At 36.8% G+C, this 26641-nt stretch overlaps 1 protein-coding gene across 1 annotated transcript in view; it reads right to left on the minus strand.

The window, feature by feature from the left end:
• The window catches only part of XRN2 (5'-3' exoribonuclease 2), an 83277-nt gene that overhangs the window by 34479 nt on the left and 22157 nt on the right, over positions 1-26641 (minus strand). The window contains exons 5-20 of the mRNA XM_039222284.1: positions 25810-25868; positions 25644-25733; positions 24716-24788; positions 24536-24586; positions 23914-24071; positions 22594-22668; positions 22374-22507; positions 22217-22274; positions 22026-22133; positions 17612-17656; positions 15893-16024; positions 12706-12824; positions 10487-10622; positions 8124-8231; positions 7941-8030; positions 6999-7071 (exon numbers count right to left, since the gene is read on the minus strand). Coding sequence (XP_039078215.1) covers positions 6999-7071; positions 7941-8030; positions 8124-8231; positions 10487-10622; positions 12706-12824; positions 15893-16024; positions 17612-17656; positions 22026-22133; positions 22217-22274; positions 22374-22507; positions 22594-22668; positions 23914-24071; positions 24536-24586; positions 24716-24788; positions 25644-25733; positions 25810-25868 — 1509 coding nt within the window. The remainder of the gene's footprint in view (positions 1-6998; positions 7072-7940; positions 8031-8123; positions 8232-10486; positions 10623-12705; positions 12825-15892; positions 16025-17611; positions 17657-22025; positions 22134-22216; positions 22275-22373; positions 22508-22593; positions 22669-23913; positions 24072-24535; positions 24587-24715; positions 24789-25643; positions 25734-25809; positions 25869-26641) is intronic.

The following is a 26641-nucleotide window of genomic DNA, read 5'->3' on the forward strand; positions in this document are numbered from 1 at the left end:
TCAGAATTTAAAGCTGGGGTACCTGGGTGGCTCAGTCAGTTAAGTGTCTGACTTCAGCCTCAGGTCATGATCTCACAGTTTGTGGGTTTTGAGCCCTGCAGAGGGCTCTGTGCTGATGGCTCAGAGCCTGAAGCCTACTTCGGATTCTGTGTCTCCATCTCTCTCTGCCCATCCCCTGCTTGTGCTCTGTCTCTGACTCTCAAAAATGAATTAAAATGTTAAAAAAATTTTAAGTTTTTGTGCATCAAAGGACACTATCAAACTAAGTAAAAAGTCACAAAGTGGAAGAAAATAAATGCAAAATCATATATGAGACTGGTGTCCAAAATACATAAAGTACTCCTACAACAACAAATATATAAACAACTCCTATAAAATGACACATAGATCAAAAGAATAAAATTGAGAGTCCAGAAAACCCCCACACATGGTCAATTAATTTAAGACACAGAAGGCAAGAATATACAATGGAAAAGGCAGTCTCTTCAATAAACGGTGTGAAGAAAACTGTAAAGTTACATGCAAAAGAGTGACCATTTTCTTGCACCATACAAATAAACTCAAAATGAATTGCAGACTTGAATGTAAGACCTTAAAGCATAAAACTCCTGGAAGATGATTCTAAAACCAGACAAAGACCTCACTAAAATGGAGAACTACAGAGCATTTTCCCTGATGAACATGAATGCAAAAATTCTCAACAAGATACTCGTCAACCGGATCCAACAATACATTAAAAGAATTATTCACCACGATCAAGTGGGATTTATACCTGGGATGCGGGGCTGGTTCAATATCCACAAATCAACCAATGTGATACATCACATTAATAAAAGAACGATGATCTCAATAGATGCAGAGAAAACATCTGACAAAATACAGCATCATTCCTTGATAAAAACCCTCAAGAAAGTAGGGACAGAAGGATCATACCTCAAGATCATAAAAGCCATATATATGAAAGACTCACTGGTAATATCATCCTCAATGGGAAAAACCGAGAGCTTCCCCCCTAAGCTCAGGAACACAACGAGGATGTCCACTCTCACCACTGTAATTCAACATAGTGTTGGAAGTCCTAGCTAGCCTCAGCAATTGGACAACACAAAGGAATAAAAGGCATCCAAACCAGCAAGGAAGAAGTCAAACTTTCACTCTTCACAGATGACCTGATACTCTTTGTGGAAACCCAAAAGATTCCACCAAAAAAACTGCTAGAACTGATCCATGAATTCAGCAAAGTTGCAGCATATAAAATCAATGAACAGAAATCAGCTGTATTTCTATATACCAATAATGAAGCAGCAGATAGAGAAATCAAAGATTCGATCCCATTTACAATTGCACCAAAACCCATAAAATACCTAGGAATAAACCTAACCAAAGACGTAAAAAGTCTATACAGTGAAAACTATAGAAAGCCTATGAAAGAAATTGAAGACACAAAAAGATGAAAAAATATTCCATGCTCATCGATTGGAGGAACAAATATTGTTAAAATGTCAATACTACCCAAAGCAATCTACACATTCAATGCAATCCCTATCATAATAACACCAACATTCTTCACAGAGCTAGAACAAACACTCCTAAAATTTGTATGGAACAGCCAAAGCAATCCTGAAAAAGAAAACCAAGGCATCACAATTCTGGACTTCAAGGTGTATTACAAAGCCGTAATCATCAAGACAGTATGGTACTGGCACAAAAACAGAACACACAGATCAATGGAACAGAATAGAGAACCCAGAAATGGACCCACAAACATGGCCAACGAATCTTTGACAAAACAGGTAAGAATATCCAATGGGATAAAGACAGTCTCTTCAGCAAATGGTGCTGGGAAAACTGGACAGCAACATGCAGAAGACTGAACCTGGACCACTATTTTACACCATACACAAAAGTAAACTCAAAAATGGATGAAAGACCTAAACGTAAGACAGGAAGCCATCAAAATCCTTGAGGAGAAAGCATGTAAAAACCTCTTTGACCTTAGCCACAGCAACTTCTTACTCAGCATGTCTCCAGACACAACGGAAACAAAAGCAAAAATGAACTACTGGGACCTCATCAAGATAAAAGCTTCTGCACAGTGAAGGAAACAATCAGCAAAACTAAAGGGCAACCAATAGAATGGGAACAGATATTTGCAAATGACACAGCAGATAAAGGATCAGTATCCAAAAATCTATAAAGAACATATCAAAATCAACACCCAAAAAACAAATAATCCAGTGAAGAAATGGGCAAAAGACATGAATAGACAATTTTCCAAAGAAGACATCCATATGGCTAATAGACACATGAAAGATACTCAACATCACTCATCATCAGGAAAATACAAATCAAAACCACAATGAAATACCACCTCACACCTGTCAGAATGGCTAACATTAACACTCAGGCAATGACAGATGTTGGCAAGGAGGTGGAAAAGGAGGATCTCTTTTGCACTGCTGGTGGGAATGCAAACTGGTGTAGCACTCTGGAAAACAGAATGGAGGTTCCTCAAAAAACTAAAAATAAAACTACTCTATGACCCAGCAATTGCACTACTAGGTATTTATCCAAAAGATACAACTGTGCTGTTTCGAAGGGGCACATGCACCCCAATGTTTACAGTAGTGGTATCAACAATAGCCAAAGTATGGAAAGAGCCCCAATGTCCAATGACTGATGAATGGATAAAGATGGGGTATATATGTATACTGGAATAATACTTGACAATCTAAAAGAATGAAGTCTTGCCATTTGCAACAACACAGATGGAACTAGAGTGTATTGTGCTAAGTGAAATTAGCCAGAGAAAGACAAATATCATATGACTTCACTCATGTGGAATTTAAGATACAAAACAGATGAACTTAAGGGAAAGGAAGCAAGATAATATAAAAATGGAGGGGGACAAAACATAAGAGACTTAAGTCCATCAACAGATGAATGGATCAAGAAGATGTGGTTTATCTACACCATGGAATACTACATGGCAATGAGAAAGAATGAAATCTGGCCATGTGTAGCAACATGGATGGACCTTGAGGGTGTTATGCTGAGCGAAATAAGTCAGGCAGAGAAGGACAAATATCAAATGTTTGCACGTATAGGAGGATTAGGAGGAACTTGACGGAGGAACAAGGGGGAGAAGAAGAGTGGAAATGGTGGGGGAAAGGGAGAGAGGCAAACCATGAGAGACTCTTGAATGCTGACAAAAACTGAGGACTGATGGATGTGGGGGGGGATGGGCATGGAGGAGGACACTTGTGGGGATGAGCACTGAGTGTTATGTGGAAACTAATTTGACAATAAACTATTTGTAAAAAAACAAAAAACAAAAAAAACATGAGAGACTTAAATACAAAGAACTGAGACTTGCTGGAAGGGTTTTGGGGGGGGGGGGATGGGCTAAATGGGCAAGGGGCATTAAGGAGAACACTTGCTGGAGTAAACACTGGATGTTATATGTAGGAGATGAATCACTGGCTTCTACTCCTGAAATCATTATCATACTATATGCTAACATGAATGTAAGTTAAAATAAAAAATTCCTAGAAGAAACCATCAACTCCATGACTTCAGTCTTAGTAATATATATAATATGTATTATATATATATATATATTTTTTTTCTGTACCAGTCTCCTCAGTCAAGGGCAACAAAAGTCAAAATAAACAAAGGGAACTACATCAAACTAAAAAGCTTTGGTTTCAGCAAGGAGATCACCTACGAACTGAAAAGACAACCTACTGAATGGGAGAAGGTATTTGCAAATCATATATCCAATAAGGGGCTGATATCTAAAATATATGAAAAACTTATACAGCTTAATGCCAAAAACCCCCAATCCAATTAAAAAATGGGCAGAAGATCTGGACAGATATTTTTTCAAAGACATGCAGATGGTGTACAGACACATAAAAAGGCGTTCAAATCACTATCAGGGAAATGCATGTCAAAATGATATGAGATATCACATCTATAAGAATGACTATTACCAAAATGACAACAATATAACAAGTGTTTGTGAGGATGTGGAGAAAAGGGAACCCTCAAACACTGTCGGTAGGAAATGTACACTGGTGCAGACACTATGGGAAATAGTATGAAGGTATCTCAAAAATTAAACATAGAATGAGTGTATGGTCCAACAATTCCTACTTCTGGCTATCGATCCAAAGAAGATAAAAACACCAATCTGAAGAAATATATGCATCCTTATGTTTACTGCAGTATTATTTACAATAGCTAAGACGTGGAAGCAACTCAAGTGTCCTTTGACAGACGAATGGGTAAAGAAGATGCATACGATGAAGTATTACTCGGCCACAAAAAAGAACAAAAGCTTACCATTTTCAAAAACAGCAATGTACCTATAAGTTATTATGCTAAATGAAATAAAACCTGACAGAGAAAGACAAATACTGTATGATTTCACTTATAGGTGTAATGTAAAACACAAACAAACAAACAAACCTACAAAACAAACTCATAGATATAGGAAACAAACTGTTGGTTACCAGAGAGGGAGGCAGGTGAGGAGATAGGTGAACTAGGTGAAGCAGATTAAGAGATATACTCTTCTAGTTATTAAGTCAGTCATGGGTATGTTATACAGCATAGGAATACACTCAATAGTATTGTAGTAACCTTCAATGGTGACAGATGGTAATGAGACTTACCACGGGGATTATTTCATAATGTATAAAAATATCTAATCACCATGATATACATCTGGACTAATAGGATACTGTATGTCAATTATACTTCAATAATAAATACATAAAAGCCATTTGCCCAATAAAAAAAGAAAATACAAATGTTGGCAAGGATGTGAAGAAATTGTAACCACTGTGCACTGCCCCACTTTTCCTCTGGATGATTTATACTATAACAACACAGATAAAAGCAAGATATCTGCACACCTATAAATTTACTTACTTAACACTTACATAAGGATACTTATATTTTTACTTTACTGCTTTTTATTTTCTTATGCCTCCACTCCCTATAATCAAAGCGTTCTCCACAAAGCACCTTCAAAAACAACCTAAAACTCCAATCCATTTACATGTAACAAAATATGACCACAGAGCACAACACTTGCTAACCTCAATCAATGGGTTGCATTTCCCATTATCATTTCCATTAAAGAAATAATGAAATGTCTTTCACTACATAAACCAAAAGTCAACCCTAAAAATCTCATAAAATGATTTTTAATTTGTAAATTATTAATCCCCCTTTATCTCACAATTCTGAGTCATGTTATTGGTCATCTGCACCACAGGAAATAACCAAGGAAAAAGTGAAAACATGACTTTACCAAATGTGATAATCTTAGAAAAAACTATAGGAGGAAGAAAAGGTTAAAATGATTTGCTGAAAGGGGATTTGGCATTAAACAATAGTTGACTTACTGTGTGACAGAATTATTTTTCTTTTTTTAAAATAGTTTATTGTCAAGTTGCTTCCTATGTAACACCCATTGCTCATCCCCACAAGTGCCCTCCTCCATGCCCATCACCCCCCTTCCCCACTCTCCAACCCCATCAGTCCTGTTTGTTCTTGGCATTCAAGAGTCACTCATGGTTTGCCTCTCTCCCTCTCACCCACTATTTTTCCCCTTCTTCTCCCCCACAGTCCTCCGTGAAGGTCCTCCTAATCCTCCTATACGTGCAAACATATGGTATCTGTCCTTCTCTGCCTGATTTATTTCACTCAATATAACACCCTCAAGGTCCATCCATGTTGCTACACATGGCCAGATTTCATTCTTTCTCATTGCCATGTAGTATTCCATGGTGTAGATAAACCACATCTTCTTGAACCATTCATCAATTAATGGACACTTAGGATCTTACCAAGTTTTGGCTATTGTTGAGAGTGCTGCTATGAACATGTGCCCCTATGCATCAGCACTCCTGGATCCCTTGGGTAAATTCCTAGCAGTGCTATTTCTGGGTCAAAGGGAGTTCTATTGTTAATTTTTTGAGGAACCTCCACACTGATTTCCAGAGGGGCTGTACCAGTTTACATTCCCACCAACAGTGTAGGAGGGTGCCCATTTCTCCACATCCTCGCCAGCATCTAGAGTACTCTGATTTGCTCATTTTAGCCACTCTGACTGGTGTGAGGTGGTATCTCAGTGTGGTTTTGATTTGTATTTCCTTGATGGGGAAGGATGCTGAGCATCGTTTCATGTGTCTGTTGGCCATCTGGATGTGTGTAACAGAATTCTTTATTGTTTTTTACATTCAGCCAGTCAACATCACATTTGCTTAGTAAACAGCACCTTAAATTTAGTACTAATTTAAAATTGACATTCTTACAAAAACTGTAAACAGAAAGAATGAGAAAATAACAGGTAACTAAACAAACAGGAAATGATTACTGTCAAGTATTTAAAACTAAATTTCTTCTACATTTTTCATTTTCAAATTTCCATGGAGTAAAAGTGAATCTCCACAAGGACACAATAATGTTTCTATATTTCTAATATTACAAGATGCCTAAGAACTACAGACTGGAAGGAGCAAGTCCCAAGCCCCATTAATCAATCACAAAAGAGACAAAAGACAGAATGATTAATCTCTTTCAACAGAATTTACTTTTTATCAGAATGTTACTATTAAAATTACTACTAATCACTGATATTCCCAGGTTGGATGGAAAAAATAAAATTTTCACACATAATTCTTAAAATATTTATCTTTTAAAAAAAGTTTATTCATTTTGAGAGAGAGAGAAAGTGTGGCAGAGAGGGAGTGAGAGAATATCAAGCAGGCTTCAAACTGTCAGAGCAGAGACCAATAAGGGACTCGAACCCATCAGTGAGTTCATGACCAGCCAAAGGTGGTCACTTAACCGACTAAGCCACCCAGACATCCCAAAATATTTATCTCTTACAGAAATTCTTTCTTCCCATAAATCATATTTTCTTACAGTTTACCAAAAGGAGAAAGTTACTTTAACAAAGAGGAATACTATTTGAATTTTACCTTGCCATGCATATTTCTTCCCATTCAAATCAATAGCAAAATCTTCAGGATAGAAGTCAATTATACTAGAATCCTGTATCAGGGAGAAAAATAAAGATTTAAAACAAAAGTCACACATGTCTGAGTTACAAAGAATTTGACATTTCTTTCATTAATGTTATCAGGCCCAACGAGAAAATGAGGTTTTATTCCTTCAAAAAAATGCTGTAGTTATCAGGTCATTAATCCCAGCTGCAAAACAAAATTAATTTTATTTTAAAAATGGGGGTGGGGAGGATTATAGAAGAATTTTTGAACTGACAACTGTGAACCCAAGATAGTCAATGAAGAATTTACGGACTCTGACTAATTCCTACTTCTTGCCAGGGTTTCCCACCTTCTATGTGGCACACAAAACAAGTGCAGAGATGATCTTAGGTAGCCCAGGCTGAACTCTGGTAGCCACCACACATGGCAGGAATAAATAAAAATAATAACTTATAGGTAAGCTGAGAACAAAGGAACTGTTACAAGAACTTCTCCTAGAGGTGCCTGGGTGGCTAAGTCAGTTAAGTGGCCAACTTCAGCTCAGGTCATGATCTCAGAGTTTGCAAGTTCGAGCCCCCCATTGGGCTTTCTACAGTCAGCACGAAACCCACTTCAAATCCTCTGTCCCCTTTTCTCTTTGCCTCTCCCCACTCATGCGTGCTCTCTCAAAAATTAAAAAAAGAAAAAAAAAAAAAAAGAATTTCTCCCAAACACAAATTTATTTTATTTGCTGAGTAGGGTTTTGATGGCCAAGGAAAGTAGAAAATAAAAAGGTGAAAAATATAAAGAACTCAATATTTTTACTTTCTTTCTGGACTTCACTATTTTAACTATGAGATACAAAAGCAATTATGAATGTTAGTGAAATATATGCCAAAACCTGGTTACCAACACTCAAAATACTAAGACACTTACAGGATCACTCATGAGCTTCCGCCATGATGGAGGTAGAAAGTTACCACTTGCAGCTGGAAAAACTCCCATAAGTTGTTCCAGTGGTTTAAACTACAAGAATGAAAAAAAGTTTAAGACAAAATACACAACTTTTATCTATGCCAAAATTCTATGAATTTTATGACTCTAAATAACTAGGCTTACCGGTTTAGTGCCCTTCTCAAAATCAGATGGCATGTCTGCAATTCCTTCAAAGTCTGAAGCAAATGGTGCATAATGGAATGGATAATACCATTTCCAGGAAGCACAGCCCTAGAATCACCAATAAAAAAAACAAAAACAAAAAACCCAAAACCCCAAAAATCTATGTTCAATATGGACACAGTAAAAGCAAACAAAAATCAGAGTATTATTAATCTATAATATTCTATTTATAAAACACGACTTCCAGTGCACATTCCACGTACTTTTTCCCTGTAAGTCCTATAAGTTGTTTTGATTAACTGACTTTTTACTTTACATCAATGGCTCCTTGATTTAAAAACTATTGCATGGGGTGTGTGTGTGGCTCAGTGGGTTGAGCATCCAACTCGATTTTGGCTCAGGTCATGATCCCAGGGTCCTGGGACTGAGCTCCATGCTGTGTGGAGCCTACTTAAGATTCTGTACGCCCCATTTCTCTTTCCTCTCCTCCCTCCCTCTGGCCCCTTCCCCAATTGTGCTCTCTATAAAATATTTTCTTTTAATTGTTAAGTTTATTTACTTGAGAGAGAGAGTGTACACACATACACACACAAGCGTGCATGCAGGAGCTGGGGAGGGGCACAGGAAGGAGAGAGAATCCCAAGCAGGCTCCACATTATCAGCACAGACCCTGATGCAGGACTCAGTCTCACAAACCATGAAATAATGATCTGAGCTAAGATCAAGAGTCAGACACTTAGCTGATTAAGGAACTCAGGCGCCCCCCCCCCCCAAATAAATTAAAAAAAAAAATTTTTTTTAAAAAGAAGCTACTGCGAAGCATCTTTAACAAATAGTAGTTAACACCAAACTTTGTATTTACTAACAAATTTGGTGGAGATTTTTATCCTTAAAATGTGCTTGGTGAGGGGTGCCTGGGTAGCTCAGTCGGTTAGACATCCAACTTCAGCTCAGGACATGATCTTGTAGTCTTTGAGTTTGAGCCCCGCGTCAGGCTCTGTGCTGACAGCTCAGAGCCTGAAGCCTGCTTCAGATTCTGTGTCTCCCTCTCTCTCTGCCCCTCCTCCACTCATGCTGTGTCTTTCTCTCTCAAAAATAAACATTAAAAAACATTTTTTTAAAATGTCCTTGGTGGGGCGCCTGGGTGGCTTAGTCGGTTAAGCGTCCGACTTTCGCTTGGGTCATGATCTCGTGGTTCGTGGGTTCGAGCCCCGCGTCGGGCTCTGTGCTGACTGCCAGCTCAGAGCCTGGAGCCTGTTTCAGTCTGTGACTCCCTCTCTCTCTGACCCTCCCCTGCTCACGCTGTCTCTCTCTCTCTCTCCTAGAAATAAATAAAACATTAAAAAAAAAAAAAAGAATTTATAAAATGTGCTTGGTGATATTTCTTTCCAATTCTACAACTGCCATCACCAAATAAAACGAAGAGCAATGGTAGCTGGCACTTACTTAGCATATAGATGGTAAGGGACATCACTGAAACAGTGACTAAGTAAAACTGGCCAAAGTTTCATTTTACAATTTCCTATTATATTTTCATTGTGATAACTTTCTCTTTATTATAAAAATATTTAAGTAAACCTATCAAAAAGAAAACAGTAAGTTTTACTGATAGAAAAGTCCTCCTAATATGTTTTGATTCTATGCCCAGGGAATTAAAATCTTGTGGACAAAAGTAAAACAGGAATTTGCAGTATTTGACAGCCTAACTTAATGCACTAAATTACACTTTCCACTTAACGACATACTCCATCTTTTCTCAGATCACACCAAACCTAACTTGCTTTGCTCTCCGAGAATGAATCCATATATTAACTACTAGTGTTACAATCCCCTCTATGTCTACCTAATCTCTCACAATCTGATATCTCAATTATCAAAAGCTTTAAGTCAGATACAAATTACTCCAATTACAATGCACTTCATGTAACATCACTACATTACATGGAGGAAACGATAGCATTCAAATGTCTTTCAAATTCTTGCTAGTATTTTCTAGGCTTTGTCCTCCTTTGTTCAGTCATTTAGTGACCGTCTATGAATTACTTATTCTTTATTTCCAACTAAAAAAAAAAATGACTGTATTTTAATCACATTAAAAACAAAATACACTCAACCACACTACTTGATGCCAAAATCCTTAATAAGCACAACAAAAATTATCTTTATTTATATTAACATTTGAGAAACTTTAAAAGGTTTACATACAAATATTATTTAGGGTAATGAATTTCTGAACAAAAAGCTTTTAAAAAAATGAGTCTGGATTTAATTTCATAACATAGATCAATAATACAGATTATTATAGAAATTACTATCTTCCTAAAATGATTAGGTAGGTTTAAAGGAAAATATTCTCTCTGTACCTGGTAATAATATCGAAGAACCCAGCAGAGCCCCTCAACGTAAGACTGTACAACTTTACGACGGAATTTCTCATCAGCTGCATCAACATCAAATTTGTTCTTGTAGTACCGCTGCTTCCAACCAGCTTCCCAAAGCCTAAAACCCAGGCAAAGTTGGTTCATGTCAAATTAATACTTTCAGTAATTGTTCACCAATTTGTTACCCAAACCATTTTATATTTAATATACAGGTGAAATGTAAATGAGTTAAACAGTAATGCTAATACAGCTTCATTTAATTATTTAATTATTCCTAAAAGCCCACTTTCACAGGATTTATTATCAACTTAAGACACAGACATCAAAAACCCAAATGACGATTCTAGTAAGACCATTATAAAACAACATTTTGGAAAAAGAGAGAATAACTATTAAAGTAGATACTGAATATTGTTTGCTCAAGTATTAATACTGTTTTATATGTTCTTTGATTGTGGACCAATTCTAAAACTACATTTTAAGATTAAAATACTGAAGATACTTTACATAATTCAAGGTCCTCTATAAAATACATTTAAACTAAACAAAGGAAGTCAATCAAATTACTTAAAAAAAAAAAAAAAAGAGCTGCATGGATAATTTTTTAAAAGGTAAAAAATGGTTTATAAGATAATCTAGGAACCAGGCAGGAAATTATGTTTATATCTACTTTCCACAGCCTTTGGCCTTATTCTTCCTTCAGCTAAGAGCACTGGTTTAAGGGAAGGACATATAAATGCACATATGTATGTTCTGATAAACCATAGAAGTAGGTTTACTTCTAATTCACTAAATTCTCATTAAGCACTAAAAATACATGTGAATAGATGTTTTTCACTCAAAAGTATATGATCTTTTTAAGTATTCATTTTTCATTCTCTGAAAGATTTAAACATTTTATTGAAGAATACAAAGAAGCCACAGAATACTAGGAAAACAAATCAAGACAGATCAAGAACATCAAGATGATTCTCATTAGGGGTTATTTTCTACCATGTGCCACAACATGGTAACAAATTACAGTCATGTTCCAAGATACACCCCACACCAATTTTAACTCCTATCCACCTCCCCCAAGGATTCACTTAGAAGACACAGCCTCTATGGTATGGACTGTAACTCTTTTACAGAAAATATTAACGAAATACATGTGAAGGGTCCCAAGCATTTCTTGATAGAAGCAGTTCTGCCTTGACTATTCTCAGCACTGAGATTACACAATAAAGTACTAATAAATCAAGTTAACTATTAAGCTGGTATTGATCAAGATGGCTACACAACAAAACAGAAAATGTACTCTAAGAGGAAAATCCAGAGTTGGAGAAACAGAGGATCAGGTGAATGTTCAATCACAAGTCACCACATATTTCAGAATCAAAGGACATTAGCAAAATATAGACCCATATATGACACTTGAGAAGTTTCTCATCATAAATGCAAACATACTGCCCACGTCCTATAAAAGCAGCATGAATTGTGGACCACTATTGTTTAACTTCGAAATATACCATTTTGCTAAATTCTTAATGAGTTACATTTATTAAGTCTGTTGGCCTTTTGCACTTGGAACCCAGGGTTCAAATATGGATTTAATTATATGAGAGGCTGTTAATCTTACATAATGATCTCAAATCTCTGGATAAAGAATCAAAGTTTCCCATTACAAATTTCAAGTATACAGCTAAAGGGAAATTTCTGTCATGAAATATAATTGTACAAATGCAAGTCTGTGGTTTTAAAAAATATACATCTTTATCCCTTAACCTAATGACTTTTGCATATTTCGTTTGAGGAAGAACCTTCCCAACTGAGATTAAAGCAAACTATATTAAGTGTCCAAGTGTAACTGAACTTTCTGTGTTAAGCAGCTTGAAAATTTAATCTCAAAACAGTAACATTCAGATCACATAGAGCTAAACACCTCATGTCTAGCCGATCTAGTGCCTGGTCTCAGAGGGAAAAGTGGCTTGGAGGACAAAAACCTGCACGCATACTAATCTAGATACTTAGGTTTAACAGCTATAGCTTACACATCTCACTGGAATTTACTGACTATTCTAACCCTCCACATTAATTACTGGTGGATAAAAAGATCACAGGCAAGCATCTGAAGGCACTGCTGCTCTAAGCTAAATAGCATTAATTAGACAGCATCTATTTCAGCAATTTGATAACAAAATGTTACCAAAAACTGGTTTCACCTGACGTTATCCTCTGGCTCAGGTTCACTGTCACTGTCTTCTGCTTTTCGCTTAATTCCTCCTATTGGAGACGGAGAGCCATCAGAAGTGAAACTTGTATTAGGAGATACTGAAGGACTCTGCAAACAATTATAACATTACAGAGGAAGGATTTTATTATTCATTTCACATAAGAAGTTACTTCCAACTGCTATTACAATCATGCTTCATGATACTACATTTTTTAAAGCTATTAAATAGGTATGGTAAACATATTTAGAAAATACAAAGACTGATCTTGGCCTATGCCACTTCTTCAAAAAAGAATAATATAGTTCCAAACTTCCTATGCTTAAACTCAAAAGAATCTGAACATTATTAGAAAAATTACTTCAGAAGAAAGAAGGATCTAATCTCATGAACTTTTAAAAATTATAGGGCTTATTTTTTTCTTTGGTGGTTCCTTATATTATGAATTCACAACCACTTTATACCAAACAAACAGCAAAGTTGTGAAGAAGAAAATATAAATACATAAATTAATAATACACAAAACAGTCAATGTTGGAGAGAATGAAGTTAAATGATAAGTGCTCAACCTCATGCAACCATTTAGGAAAGTAATAGTTTAAAGACACTCTGCCAGATAAGTGCTAAATTATTTTACAGATAATGTGTTAAAATTCAATGTGCAAGTAAAAATCTATCAGTAACTTAGAAAAATGCAGATTTATTATCTCAAAGATTGGATACCACTTCAAATTCAAAGTTATCTTCCCTTTGTAACTAACTCAGGAAACACAGTGAACATTCTTATAATAAAGTATTTTAATATTTTTATTAAAAAATTAAAATTTTCTGCAGCTTTAGTTTTTTACGTTATGACCAAAATCAAGCGGCAGAAAAGGTTTTCATGATAAAGTTTTTCTTCTGCTATTCAAAGTATATTAGATATTTTGAGTAAACTGAATTATTTTTAAATTACTTTAAATTTTTAAATTTAAAATTTTTAATTATTTTAAAATAGCTTAAGGAGGCTATTTTGATAACACTGTAACTAAAATTTTAATATGAATATAGTTACACCATAGGTCAAAAAAAGTTACAACAAAGCAGAGCTTGTAATTTTTTTAAAAAATGTGTAATTTCCATTTTATTCATACTATACAGCCAATACTGTTTTACACACACACACACACACACACACACACACACACACACACACAAAATAAATTCAGGAAGCTGTGGTTGTACTTGAAAATGAGATAGGTATTTTCAGTCAGATAGATCTGAGTTTGAAATACCACGTCCACCCTTTATAGGTTATATGGCCTTAGACAATTTACCTCTGTCGGCCTCACCCTGAAATGGGATAATGTTCTCTTTGTAGGTTATTGCAAGTATTAAAATAAACGATATGAATGATATGTATGAAGGATCAGTAACACAGGCTGCCTACATGGCATATGGTGGGTCATCCTTCACTAAGTCACTGTTATTTTTCAAACCCAACACTAAATCCATTTGGATTAAATTGTGAGAATGATATTCACATAAATTGTCTAAGTACAGAGAAGTTGGATACAAAGCAAACTTTCCCAAATTGACAAACAAGATAAAAAAAAAAAAATCTTTAGATAACAGAACTGCAAGCGAAAACAAAAAGTGGTTTGTTCTTTAATACTGTCTATCGCTATTTTCTGCTTTCTACCAACAAAAAATAGTCTTTCCTGAACATACCAGATTTATACCAATTCATTCAAATTCCTTTTTAGAAAGCTCTCTTCTGCAATCAAATTTTATTAAATGGCTGCAGATATAGTCAAACCATACTTCAGAATGCAAAACTTACAAACATAGATTTATGCAAAAACAGAAGCCAACTGGTAAAACATTAACAAACGCTGACCATCAAGTAGATACTACTCAATACTGGACATGCCAGCCTCCCTGGGATTAAGAAAAAAACATTACATCATCAACCCGGTGTCTGACAATACAAGTCACTGTCAGTTCCACTCTGTGGAGAAGACAATCACTATACTCTTAAATGGACATCAGTCTTTTCTATTCAAGTGTCTCATCGCAATCCTTCATTGACCCTCCATGTCCCACTGTTAATGGTGAAAGAAATAAGACAAAACCACAAAAATCAAACAGGACAAAAAACACAACAGAAACCCAGGCTGCTTCTCTCAGAAGATGCAAAATCTCAGTTCCCAAATTCCAAATCTAAGGTCCTAAAACTTCAAAATGGGAACTGGAGAGAATATGAATCAGTCTCCTGATATGGCAAAAGTTCCACATACAGGATTGCCCTGTAATTAAGGATTTGAGCATGAATAGGGTAACTGTTAGAATAATGAAACTTAAATATCAAAACTTATGCAATTTCCTTGAATATATAACAAAAATTTACATTGGATACCAAGCCTTACAAATTGTATTTCCTCTCTCTACAGTACACATACTCTCTCTCTTAGGGCTATCAATCTGAAATAAGCAATCACTTTGATTATTTGCTGTCCATCAATTCATGGTCTGTTCCCTCACCCCTGCTGCGGCCCTGCCATGTGCTCTGTGCTCACAGTGTGTTGCTACTGGATGACAGGAAGCTACTGGACAGAGTACAGTACTCCGTATTCTGGCTGAGATAATCTGCTTTTTCAGTCTGGATCACTGAGTTTTAACAAGGAGGGATTCCAGGTGGCAAATCCATTCAGTTCCTGAGTTTATAAGTACAGAGCAAACAGAATCTGGATAGTGAGAGCTATCTTAAAATATATATTCACATCTATTCTATGCCTGAGTTAGAAGGTAAGAGTCTGGGCAGTGAGGAGTACCTATCATTGAGACTAGGATTACTCTGTAAAATGTCCATAACTGATCCCTGGAAAGAAAGGGGAAAAAACTCACTTTTGTCTCTTGTCCCCGTCATGCTTCTAGCACCCAGTACCCTTGGTTGCATTGCAGAAACCCTGCAGCACTTAGCTATCTATATTTGCATCCATTTTCTTTTCTTTTACATCATGTAGGTATTTACATATTGATAACCATGGATTCAACAAAGGTAAAAATATCTCAAGGCAGAAGAAATTGAGGAAAACTACAAAACAACTCCAGGCTGAGTAACAAAATTCACACACAACTACAAGAGACCTCTGATGGTCACCACTTTGCAATGCCACATAAAAGTTAAGTCACTTACAGAGTTATTCTGCATCCTCATTTCATAGGCTGCTTGTCTCGGATTACTGGCAACTTGAGAACCTGGTGAATTTCTTGAACCCAAGGCATGTGGGGTTAATATTCCACCAGGAGAGAAAGCTGGTTGATCTCTCTAACATAAGTGCAAACAAATGTAGAAATTAAAGTTAAATCATAACACAGGTGACAGAAAGAAAAAAATGAAATGGAATAGGATCCTCACTGTAAGCACTTAAAGGAGGAACTGCTTCTGTTAGCATTTACAGGACTGTCCACAATTTGATCTCATGGTAACTTATCCTATAAATAATGTTCTGTAATATTTAATAACTGTTCTAAAAGTACATATAATTCACTGTTCTGATACACAGAATCTATTCACGTCTCATTAAGTTTTTCATTATGATTACTGATCATTTCAGAACACATTCAAGAAACAATTTCAGGCACCTAAAAATAATACAACTATTAAGGTTAAAAAACTAATCAAGAGTTTGATCTACACTTAGACCACCTTTATTTATAAATCCTTCACCTTGTTAGAGTTTAACTCTTCATTTCCAATTAATTAGAGCTGTAATTATAGCTGTAAAAGGTAACAGTTGTGGCTGACTGATAAAACCTACTTGTTACACATTTACTGACTGAAAGAAAACATCAATACATGAGGTAGAAATCAATACGCCCCTCTGGATCTAAGTAGTTTTGAACATACCTATAACAATAAAGAACTCTACTTTTCTCCCTTCCAGATTCCCCAACTTGCTCACTTCTAATAAAATATATAAATAAATGGGGTGCCTGGCTGGCTCAGTCAGTTAAGCACTTGATTCTTCATCTCGGCTCAGGTTATGATCTCATGGTTCGTGGGTTCAAGCCTTGCATTTGCTCTCAGTGCAGAGCCCGACTGGCACTGGTCTCCCTCTCTCTCTCTCTCTCAAAATTAATAAACTTTAAAATACATATATAATAATAAAAGGCAGTCCCTAAACTAGATAAGTATAAAATCCAGTAAAGAAGCAAGAAAAATAAGAACTAAAGAATGAACTACAGAGCATTATGCAAGGAAGTAAGAAAACAAATATCACAAGCGAAAAAGCAGTGGACCTCAGAGAAAGGACTGCACGTGCTGGACGAGCCCCTGGTGGAAAAGCTAAGATGTGAGGGAGTCATGAAGTCAGAAATCCACTCGGAGCTAGCAATGCAGGTAATGCTCGGAGTCAGGAGGGGCGTGATATATTCAGAAGATAGGAGAGAAAAGCCCAGCAGCTAGAATCAGACCGGGATCAGAGTACACTCTGCATGCCAGACTGAGCCACAAGCGGGTTTTGAGAGGAGTACAAAGTTGCTGGTCATTTCCAAGCAGAGAAACAACAGTTTCAGGAAGATTAACCTGACAAAGATGTAGACAGAATGCGGTAACTTTTAAGAGGATATAAAGGGTTGACTGCTTTTATTACAAAAACAATACCTGATTATGACAAAAAAAAATTCAAATAGCTAAGTGGCCCACATGCATCAAGTGCATCCTTTCAGACTCCAAAGCTTAGAAAAAACTTGACACCAACATTCTTCCTCTAGGCAAGACAGCAGCTGGGTAGACATTATGTCCCTAACCAACCCCTACCGGATAAGGACTAAAGCTACTGCAATGAACATTATTTCTCCCAAACTGTAAACTTATGCTATTGGCAATCTTATGAAATTAATTAAAACTCACCTTCATTCTCTTTCTTTTTTCTTTCTGTCGTCTTCTAAAACTGTCCTAAAAGTATAAAATCCACATATTCTGTCAAATAATTACACAAAAATGTCAGAGTTAAACATTACCAGGAATGATTTGGGAAAACAATTTAAGTTTTAAAGGAAGACCCCAGAAACCTAGACATACATAATTAAACTAGGCAATGGACCATATGTTCAGAGTGCTGTTTATCAGAACTTTTGATGGACAAAGATCATTCTAAATGGAGTTCAGATATAATTTGTTTCTCTTAATTTATTTCAGTTAAGTTTTTGACATTATTTCAGGAAAGAATGTAAGAGTCACGACAAAGACTCTTGGTTTCACCCTAGAGCAAATAGGCTCTCAATAAGGAGAAGATGCAAATAAGTAACAAAACAAACAATTCTAAGTTTTAGCTGAATATAGTTAATAACCAAGATGTCCATTTAAAAACAAATCAACAATTTAATAAAGAGCTTGTGTTACCTAAAAAGGGCTTGGCAGTTGCTAATTCTGTAGCATGCACAGCACAGAGTGGGTAAAGAGAGAAGTGGGGCTCTATGTAAACATCACCCCCTCCCCAGGTTCTAAGAAGTCAATCTAATGAAAGAAAGGAAGGAAATTCAGATGTCTGCCCTGCTCATTCTGAGCCAATTTAATCCACAAGAAAGGGTCCAGTCTGCATGGATTCCTCTCCTCTGCTCATTTTTGAAATGTAGTCACGCTTTCAATTAAACAGGATTTGGGGTTGATCTTGTTTCCCACTAACTGTTTGGCCATTCAAAGCCCTCCCTGGCCCCAGCAAGCATTCCTCCCATGCCCAAGATTCTGTGAGAATCAAGGCACTGGAATGTCAACTGAAGTTCTATGACAGCCCAAAACAGGGGCCAGAATTACTATACTGATTTCCATCTTACTAACTGCACTTTTCTCCCCTTCAGATCAGTAATGCCAAATGCAAAAACAAACAAAAAACAACAAAAAAACCAAAAAACAAAAACCACCCTTAATAAGATCTTTTGTACTTTCTGCCAGAAGAGAAACTGAACATTGGATATATGGTGAATGACTACCTTAAAACCTCCTAAGATATGAAATCTACCAATCTCTTTAATCAAGCATTCTTCTCCATCTTTAATGAAATGTCTCTTATCTAGGACACCAATGAGCTACAGACTGAAATTCATTAGTCAGTTTTCAGTCCTCATCTAACCATGACTCTTTCCATCCTGAATCATGCTCTTCACCTGGCTTCTAAGCCACTACATTCACCTGGTTCTCTTCTTTCACTCTTGCTGCATGCCTTTGCTCCTTGACTCACCAACCTCTTAATGTTAGTGTTCCTCTGTGCCTAATACTTGGACGCCTCTACTCTCATCTGGTCTCATGGCTTTAAACACCATCTATATGGTGATGAGTCTCCAACCAGGACCTCTCCGCATTCAACATCTCTAAGTAGGTGTCTCAAACTGAATATGCCCACCCACCTTAGCACCTCCCAGGCTTCTTTATCAATTGCTCAGACCATTTTTCAACTGCTCAGACAAAAATGCCTTGGAGTCATTCTTGATACCTTTCCTTCTCTCAACCTAAGATTAGCCAATCCAGTGACTTCTACCATCAAAACATATTCAAATTTCAAATACCTCCTATCATCTCTGCTGCCATCATGCTGGCTCCCTTGGATTGCTGCAAAAGAGCCTCCTAATTGGGCTTACTGCTTCTATCTTTGCTCCCATACTGTAAGTCTCAACACAGCAGCTAGTGATCGATCCTTTTCGAACATGTGCCAGATCTTGTTACTTTTATACTCAAATCCCTCCACTGATGCAGAACGAAAGCTAAGTCATCATAATGACCTACAGGATCTTCCCAGAATGGGCCCTGCACCATTGTTCTGGTCCCTTCTCCTATCACTCCCCTCGTGCTTCCTCTGCTCTTGCCACACTGGCTCCTCGCTGTTCTGTCAGCATCTCAGGTACACTCCCTACAGCACTGGCTCTTCCCTCTGCTTGAAATGCTCTTCTTGAAAACACATGCATAGTTTACTTCTTTAAATAAAGACCAGAAGAATGTGAGTCAGTGAGGCCTTCTCTAATCAGCCTTTTCTAGAACTGCAATGACCTCATCTCCACCTTCCCAGATATTTCCTCACCTGCTTTAATTGTCTTCATGGCACTCATCACTAATACATTACACAGCTTACTTAGTTTTTGTGCTTATTGTCCACTCCTGGAAGAATGTAAGCTCCATAAGATCAGGAATTTTTGTCGGCTTTTTTTTTTGTTTGTTTTGTTTTTGTTTGTTTTTTTTATCAATGACACTCAGAATACTATCTGGCACAAGATAATAAATATTTGCTGAATAAATGACCATTTGCAAGATAAAGGACAAACATCAAAGCTTATAAAATAAAAAGCATCACCTTCAACTGCTCAGTTTTAGCAACAAATATTGATGCATCATTCTTCTACCATCTATTTTGTGCTATGAACTCCTCTAGAAAACAGTCAAAGGCCACAGACGCACTTTCCAGGAAAATACATATACCCAGATACTTTTACATTGAATATCTAAGGGTTCATAAATTTCCCCCAAAGTCCAACCTTGCTGATGGACATCGTATGATGTCACAACACCAAAAAAGATCCAAAGCTATATGCCCTTCTCTGCTAGTCCAGATGGAAACCATATTACTTAAATCTAAAGTACTTTGGTATCTATCAAATCCCATACATCCTGCTCTAATGCTAATTACCAATATTTATTAGTACAAAGTCTGCTAAAGCCATGTAAGAGAGCTATTCTAACATAAGGTTTTCATATCAAGGAGTACACAGCATGTACATTTTTTTCTTAAGCATAAATGGAAGCGGGTCAAGTGGAGCCACTGTAATTATTGAAGATTTGATTAAAAATGGCTATTCTGGTAGCCATGTGATACCCCATACAATGTCAGTGCTGTTATTTGAACTTTACATGTGAAAAATTCTTGCCACCACAGTGAATTATCAAGTACCAATGGCTCTAGAAGGAATGCTTACAGTCCACTCACTCTGCTACATAAAATGGTGCCCAGAGTTTTAAGAAAGAGATCACTAGCTACAGTATACAAAATTGAAGAAAATACAAGATCTTGTCAGATATAGTGACATGTCTGAATCTGTTAGGAGGTCACGAAGCAATGTAGCAATATTACTATATTGCTATTGGCTCAAAAAAGGCCTATGAATTTGCTTAAGATCTGAAAAGATTTCTTTCACTCTCTAAGAAGCTATTATCTGCTCATTTTACTCACTGCTTGCCTTGCCCCCCCTTGCCCCTCCCTCACAACCACCCTCCAAACCCCTCTGCCTTCAGGCTGTCACCCTTCTACCTAACTAACTCCCGAGGGCCTCTGAACCCCTGTCCACAGACTAAGGGCCTGTCCATCTTGCTCGGACACCTCAGACAACACCAATGGCTTCTCCTCTCTTTAGGGATTTCCTCTGATCTCTCTAGAACTGGCCCCTCTCTCTCCTTAAATGTCCACGTTTCTCAAGGTTTCTGTTGGAGGCACTTTCACTCCACACAGGCTCCCAGGGACTTCAAGTTCACACCCATAGCCTGAAGTACCCTGCACCTGCTAACAGTTCTTCAATCTCTTTTCGAAAGACTTCTGCCCTGAGCTTTACACAAATCCATCTAATTACTTCATGGACTTTTTCCTCTCCAGTGTCCTATGGTCTCTCAAACTTAGTATATCCAAAACAAAATTCAATTTCCACCTTGTCCCCACCCTAACCAGTTCTACCCCAAGTGCTTGCTATCTCCGTGAACGGCACCAGGAATCTCCCAACTGCCTGAGCAAGAAACTCAGACTTCTCACCTAAGCACTCACCCTATCACATGTAATCAATTTCCAAGTGCTTTGTTCTTTTTTTTTTTTTTTTAATGTATACACCTCTTACACAGAACTACAACCCTCTGTCTTGGCTTGTGCAATCCAACCCTGACTCCCTACACTCTACTACCAGAGTACAGAGTTCCTCGGTCTTAACCTGTCTTCCAGGGCATAAATATTTCCTAGAAAACATGCCAGACACAAGTTCAATCCCAGCATTCTTCTAGCGTTGGCATCCTCATTTCATAGCCTACTGACCAGACAGGTGTCTGGATTTTATCTTACGATTATGAAGAGAGAAAAAATTACAATGCAACTCGCACAGTGTGCAGTACATAGTTCTACACAGCAAGCATCACAACCTTTATAAAATAATCAAAGCACTGACCACTCATGATTAAATTGGTGTTTGATATACTATAATGATGTAACAACGGACTCAAAGAGGTTAAAAGGACAATCACAGGATCATCATAGCCTATTAGAGACAGGAGCAATTTAGCTACTGCAATAGAAACACTTTACCTCATCATCCTTTCTCTTTTTAAAAATGCTATCCTCAACTTCACCAACTGCTAACATGATCATCTGTACTCTTTGCAGATTGACATAACCACTTTCTGTAAGGTAACCCTGTAAGTGATAAAATACATGTAAAATGATCTTCTTATAAAAGCAAATACTTCTGTTTTGAAATTATTCAAGAGTGAACTTACCCCAGTTTTGTGTACCACATTTTTGTATATGTTAACCAAACGGTCAATTGCACCTTCCCTGCCACCAGGAAACAAACATTACGCATTAGGACCAGTGTGCACTGTAAGGGCAAGAAGGCTAAAATGCTAGTCTGAAAATCCACACAAACACACATACCTAATTTCTAATGATGGCAGGTGAGGAAGGAAGTCATTTCCCACAAAGAAGCACATGAAGACCCAGTCATCAATGCTCCTCTCGACATCAAATGTGAATGGTAGGCTGGCCATGGTGAGCTCTCTCTCCAAATACTACAACCAGAAAGGAAGGCTGCCATTAAAGCTATCAAAAGCCACACTGCTCCAGGGCACCGATCCCAGTGTTCAGTGCTACATACCTCACGAAGAACATTAAGACGAAGGAAGATAAATTCTCCTTCTGCACAAGGAAGACTATCTGCAAGTTCATCATGCTGCAGGAAAGGGAGTCAAGATTAAACAAGTGTACTCTAAAGCTTCTCATTTTTCCCAACTAAATAAATATTATGACTTTCTCTAAAGCAAGATCCATTTTAATATTACAAGTACTAAAAAAAAAAAAACAAAACACCTCACCAAACCATCTTAAAAAAATTATCCAGAATCCCAATCACACCTAGACCAGGGATCAGAAAATGCTTTTGCAAAAGGCAAGACAGTAAACATTTTAGCCTGTTGGACACACGTATGGTCTCTGTTGCATACTCTTTCAGGTTTTTCTTCTTACAACTCTTCAAACATGTGAATACCATTCTTAGTTCATTGGTCAAATCCGGAAGGCTGTAGCTTGCCAACTCCCGATCTAGAGCTAGCCAGTATTAACATTTCAAGGTATATGCCTCTAGACCCTTCTGTGTGAACATACAGTATATTTTTTATCTCCTTTATTCACTCAGCGTATCTTTTAAAGAGGCGCCATATTCTTAAATCAGATAAAAATCCATTCAAAGGGGACTGGATATAATCAAGTGAACCTAAAATATGTAGGAACTAGGGGTAACTTAAAAGTATCTGGAAGATTAATATATTTTATACTTCTTTTTAAGAAAAATAACCATTTGAAACAAATACTTCTACAAACAAATCATGTGCAAGAGGCATTATTAACTAGGAGACCTAACCCTCCTATAGATACAATAAGCTATGTTAGAAAAAGTGGAGAGTAGAAACAATGAATGCATGCATGCTTTTCAAAGTATGTTTAAAGAGCTCTGAAAGACACATTTCTGTGAGGGGTAACAGAGCAAGCAGGTAAAAACTAGTAGGCACTCTAAAGGCTTTTCTTTATCCAGTTTAAAAATAAAGCAACCTGGGACGCCTGGGTGGCTTAGTCGGTTAAGTGTCCGACTTTCGCTTAGGTCATGATCTCGCGGTTCGTGGGTTCGGGCCCCGCGTCGGGCTCTGTGCTGACTGCCAGCTCAGAGCCTGGAGCCTGTTTCAGTCTGTGACTCCCTCTCTCTCTCTGACCCTCCCCTGTCTCTCTCTCTCTCTCTCTCTCTCCTAGAAATAAATAAAACATTAAAAAAAAAAAAATAAAGCAACCTGAATATTCTCAATGCCACTGAACTGTAAACTTAAAAATGGGTAAAATAGTATATTTTGTGTTTCATATGCTTTGTTACAACAAAAAATAAAATAGAAAAATTTTAAATGACAGAACTACCATCTCAAATTCTTACCTTTCCCTTCTTTTCTCTGGGCAAACCTTCACAGTCCTTGACCTCATGTCCAAATTGATTACAAAGACCACATGGTTTGGGTTTGTTTGGTTTGAATTCTTCTCTAATGATGGTAAAGTTCGGTTCGTGTGTAGCAAGGCCGAGCATAATGAGATCAGCTATCAAGCAACAATGACAAAACACTGAAGAGTGAGCACTTTGAGAAGACCCTTCCACAACCAATGACAGGGGACACCACTGTAACAGAAGACACCAACACAAAGAAAGGCCCAAACACATAAAAAAGAGATGGGAAAGACAAAAAGCCTAAAACTTTAGTAGTTCTCAGCTAACAAGTTGTCCTCCAGACACATGGGCACAGAATGTGGACTACCATTCAAGAGTCAACACTTCGGGAAACCTTCCATTTGAAAGGTATGTGCAGCAGTATCAAAAGGTTGAAACATATATGAACAAACATTAATCACAGATTAGGCAACTCAATACCAGTTCCTTCTCAAACATAAAATAAGCACGGTGTTTTAGAATTTCCAGACAACCAGGAATAATCCATTACTACACACAAACCCATCAACTTGCTATGCTTTAACCCAAGAGAATCAAATCCAAAGAATAAACTTACCATCTGCTCCACATAAGCAATGATGAGTGTTTGGGTCATGGTTAGGCTGAGCTAAAGGTGGGGAAAAAGACATACTGTATTTACATAAATGTATTTTATATCAGAAGAATACATTTTCTAAATAGTGGCTTATCTTTTCTTAATAGAACATATAATAAAATATTTATAAGGAAGTTTTACCTCTTTGTCTTCTAATATAATCCATGATTTTGTGTTCTCCTTCACCAGGAGCACTAGCATCAGATAAAATAACCTATAAAAAATAGTTTTTAACACTTTCAGTTCATCCCCAATTTTCTAGCACAAAAAAATCAAAATGGAATAGCTTAAAATAAATTGGGATAATTTTATTAAGATAGTGTCATTAACCGGAAATTTTTCATAAGGGGTATGCGTGTTAAACACCAAAACGGTTTCACTGGTAAACTAACTACATGGAATAGAAAATTGAAATGTTTTGGTCAAATTTAGCTAATGGAAGAATTGATCAGTTTATAGGTTTCTAATATTCTTACTGCTACCCAAGGATATAGCCCCAAACCATATAAGCCCTGAGAGTAATCAATAAAAGATACCCATTAAATATAATTTACCATATCTAGTTTATAGTGAAATGAGTTTTGAACTTAAAATTACATAAAAGTTCATTTAAATTTTACTTAAACACTTAGGAGAACACAGCTATACTTTAAAGGCAGCCCTATAGCTTTAATCTTGCTGCATTTCAATTTATAACAGAAATTTTAACTTAAGAATTGCTTTCCTATATATATATTTATATTATATATATCATATAAAATATAAATATATATATAAATATATTATATAAAATATTATATATAATTTTTAAGCCACAGGTCCCATTTCACAGCTTCACAGTGATGGTAAGAGGACAAAACTGGCATTCAGAGAAAATTCAGCAGTCTAAAACTGGACCAGGCAGGGCACCCCATCTCTAATAAGCCTGGAAGCTTCTCCCTCCTCTGGCAGTCAACCAGCATTTTATTGGGGGTGGGGAGGATGGAGAGACAAAGAATATCAGTCATATCAAAGTACAGCCTAAAATGATCACCCTTATCTTTCTCAAGTACCAAAATGTGAAACTTACTGTCAAATTTTTCCACCCAGGGTCATTATTTAAACGATCAGCTATGTAATAGCGAAGGCATTTAGCAAGATTGTCCATGAACTCAGTTCCCTAAAATGATAGAAGGAAATAAATTAATCTACCACTTAAGAGTTAGCAATAGCTGGCAAAGTATGAGACTACTTACAGGTGTAATACAGTTGCTGTCAAATCTTTCTTTTATTTCTTCTGGAGGAAGAAAGCCACCTAGAGAAAAAAGAGGCAACGTTTTGTTCTCTCCATAAAAAGCGAGGTAAATTACTCAATATTAAGCCAGAACAAGAAAAACGAGTACAAATACAAAAGAAAGGGAAGTGCTGTCACCAGAGAAACAAATGTTCCCCATTTTGGGAAGAAAGTAAGATTCATCTCTTCAAATTTAATATAAGCTTTAACATGACCGTCAAACAATATATAGTATACAAAAGATACTATCGTTATATAGAAATATGAAAATTACGGCATTCTTCACGATGCCTTAAACAGAACGAAAACACACACACAGATATGGGTTAGGAGTTCTCATTTTGATGATAATTATGGAGATAAAGGTGCCTTAGAAAAACAAAATTAAAGCGCTAAGTTTATTAGAGCTTTATATGATAAGAAAGAATTATCAGCTAGGATAGAAAAATCCTCTTTGTCCTATTAGTTTTTTCAAGATAAATGTATTTCAAAACATCTTCAAGAAAGAAGACATCCTTAAAATCAAAGACTATCTTCATAAACACAAACAGGTTTTAGCACAGTATCACAAGCTGCAGTTACAGTTACTATACAGCTGCACACGTCTAGCAAATTCAAACGGAAAATGTATCATAATTCCAGGGCTGAGCAGACCATACTAGAGTTTCCTTATTCACCAGCAAAGCACACTATTCTGACCCAATGAATCATTGCTTTCCTGGTCTATCATACTGCCTTACATAACAAAACACCAAACAAATCACCCTGCTATAGTCATACACCAACTCACAGAC

The sequence above is a fragment of the Hyaena hyaena genome, unplaced genomic scaffold (genome assembly GCF_003009895.1).
Source record: "Hyaena hyaena isolate Hyena2069 unplaced genomic scaffold, ASM300989v1 scaffold_1103, whole genome shotgun sequence".
In the NCBI taxonomy this organism is placed as follows: domain Eukaryota; kingdom Metazoa; phylum Chordata; class Mammalia; order Carnivora; family Hyaenidae; genus Hyaena; species Hyaena hyaena.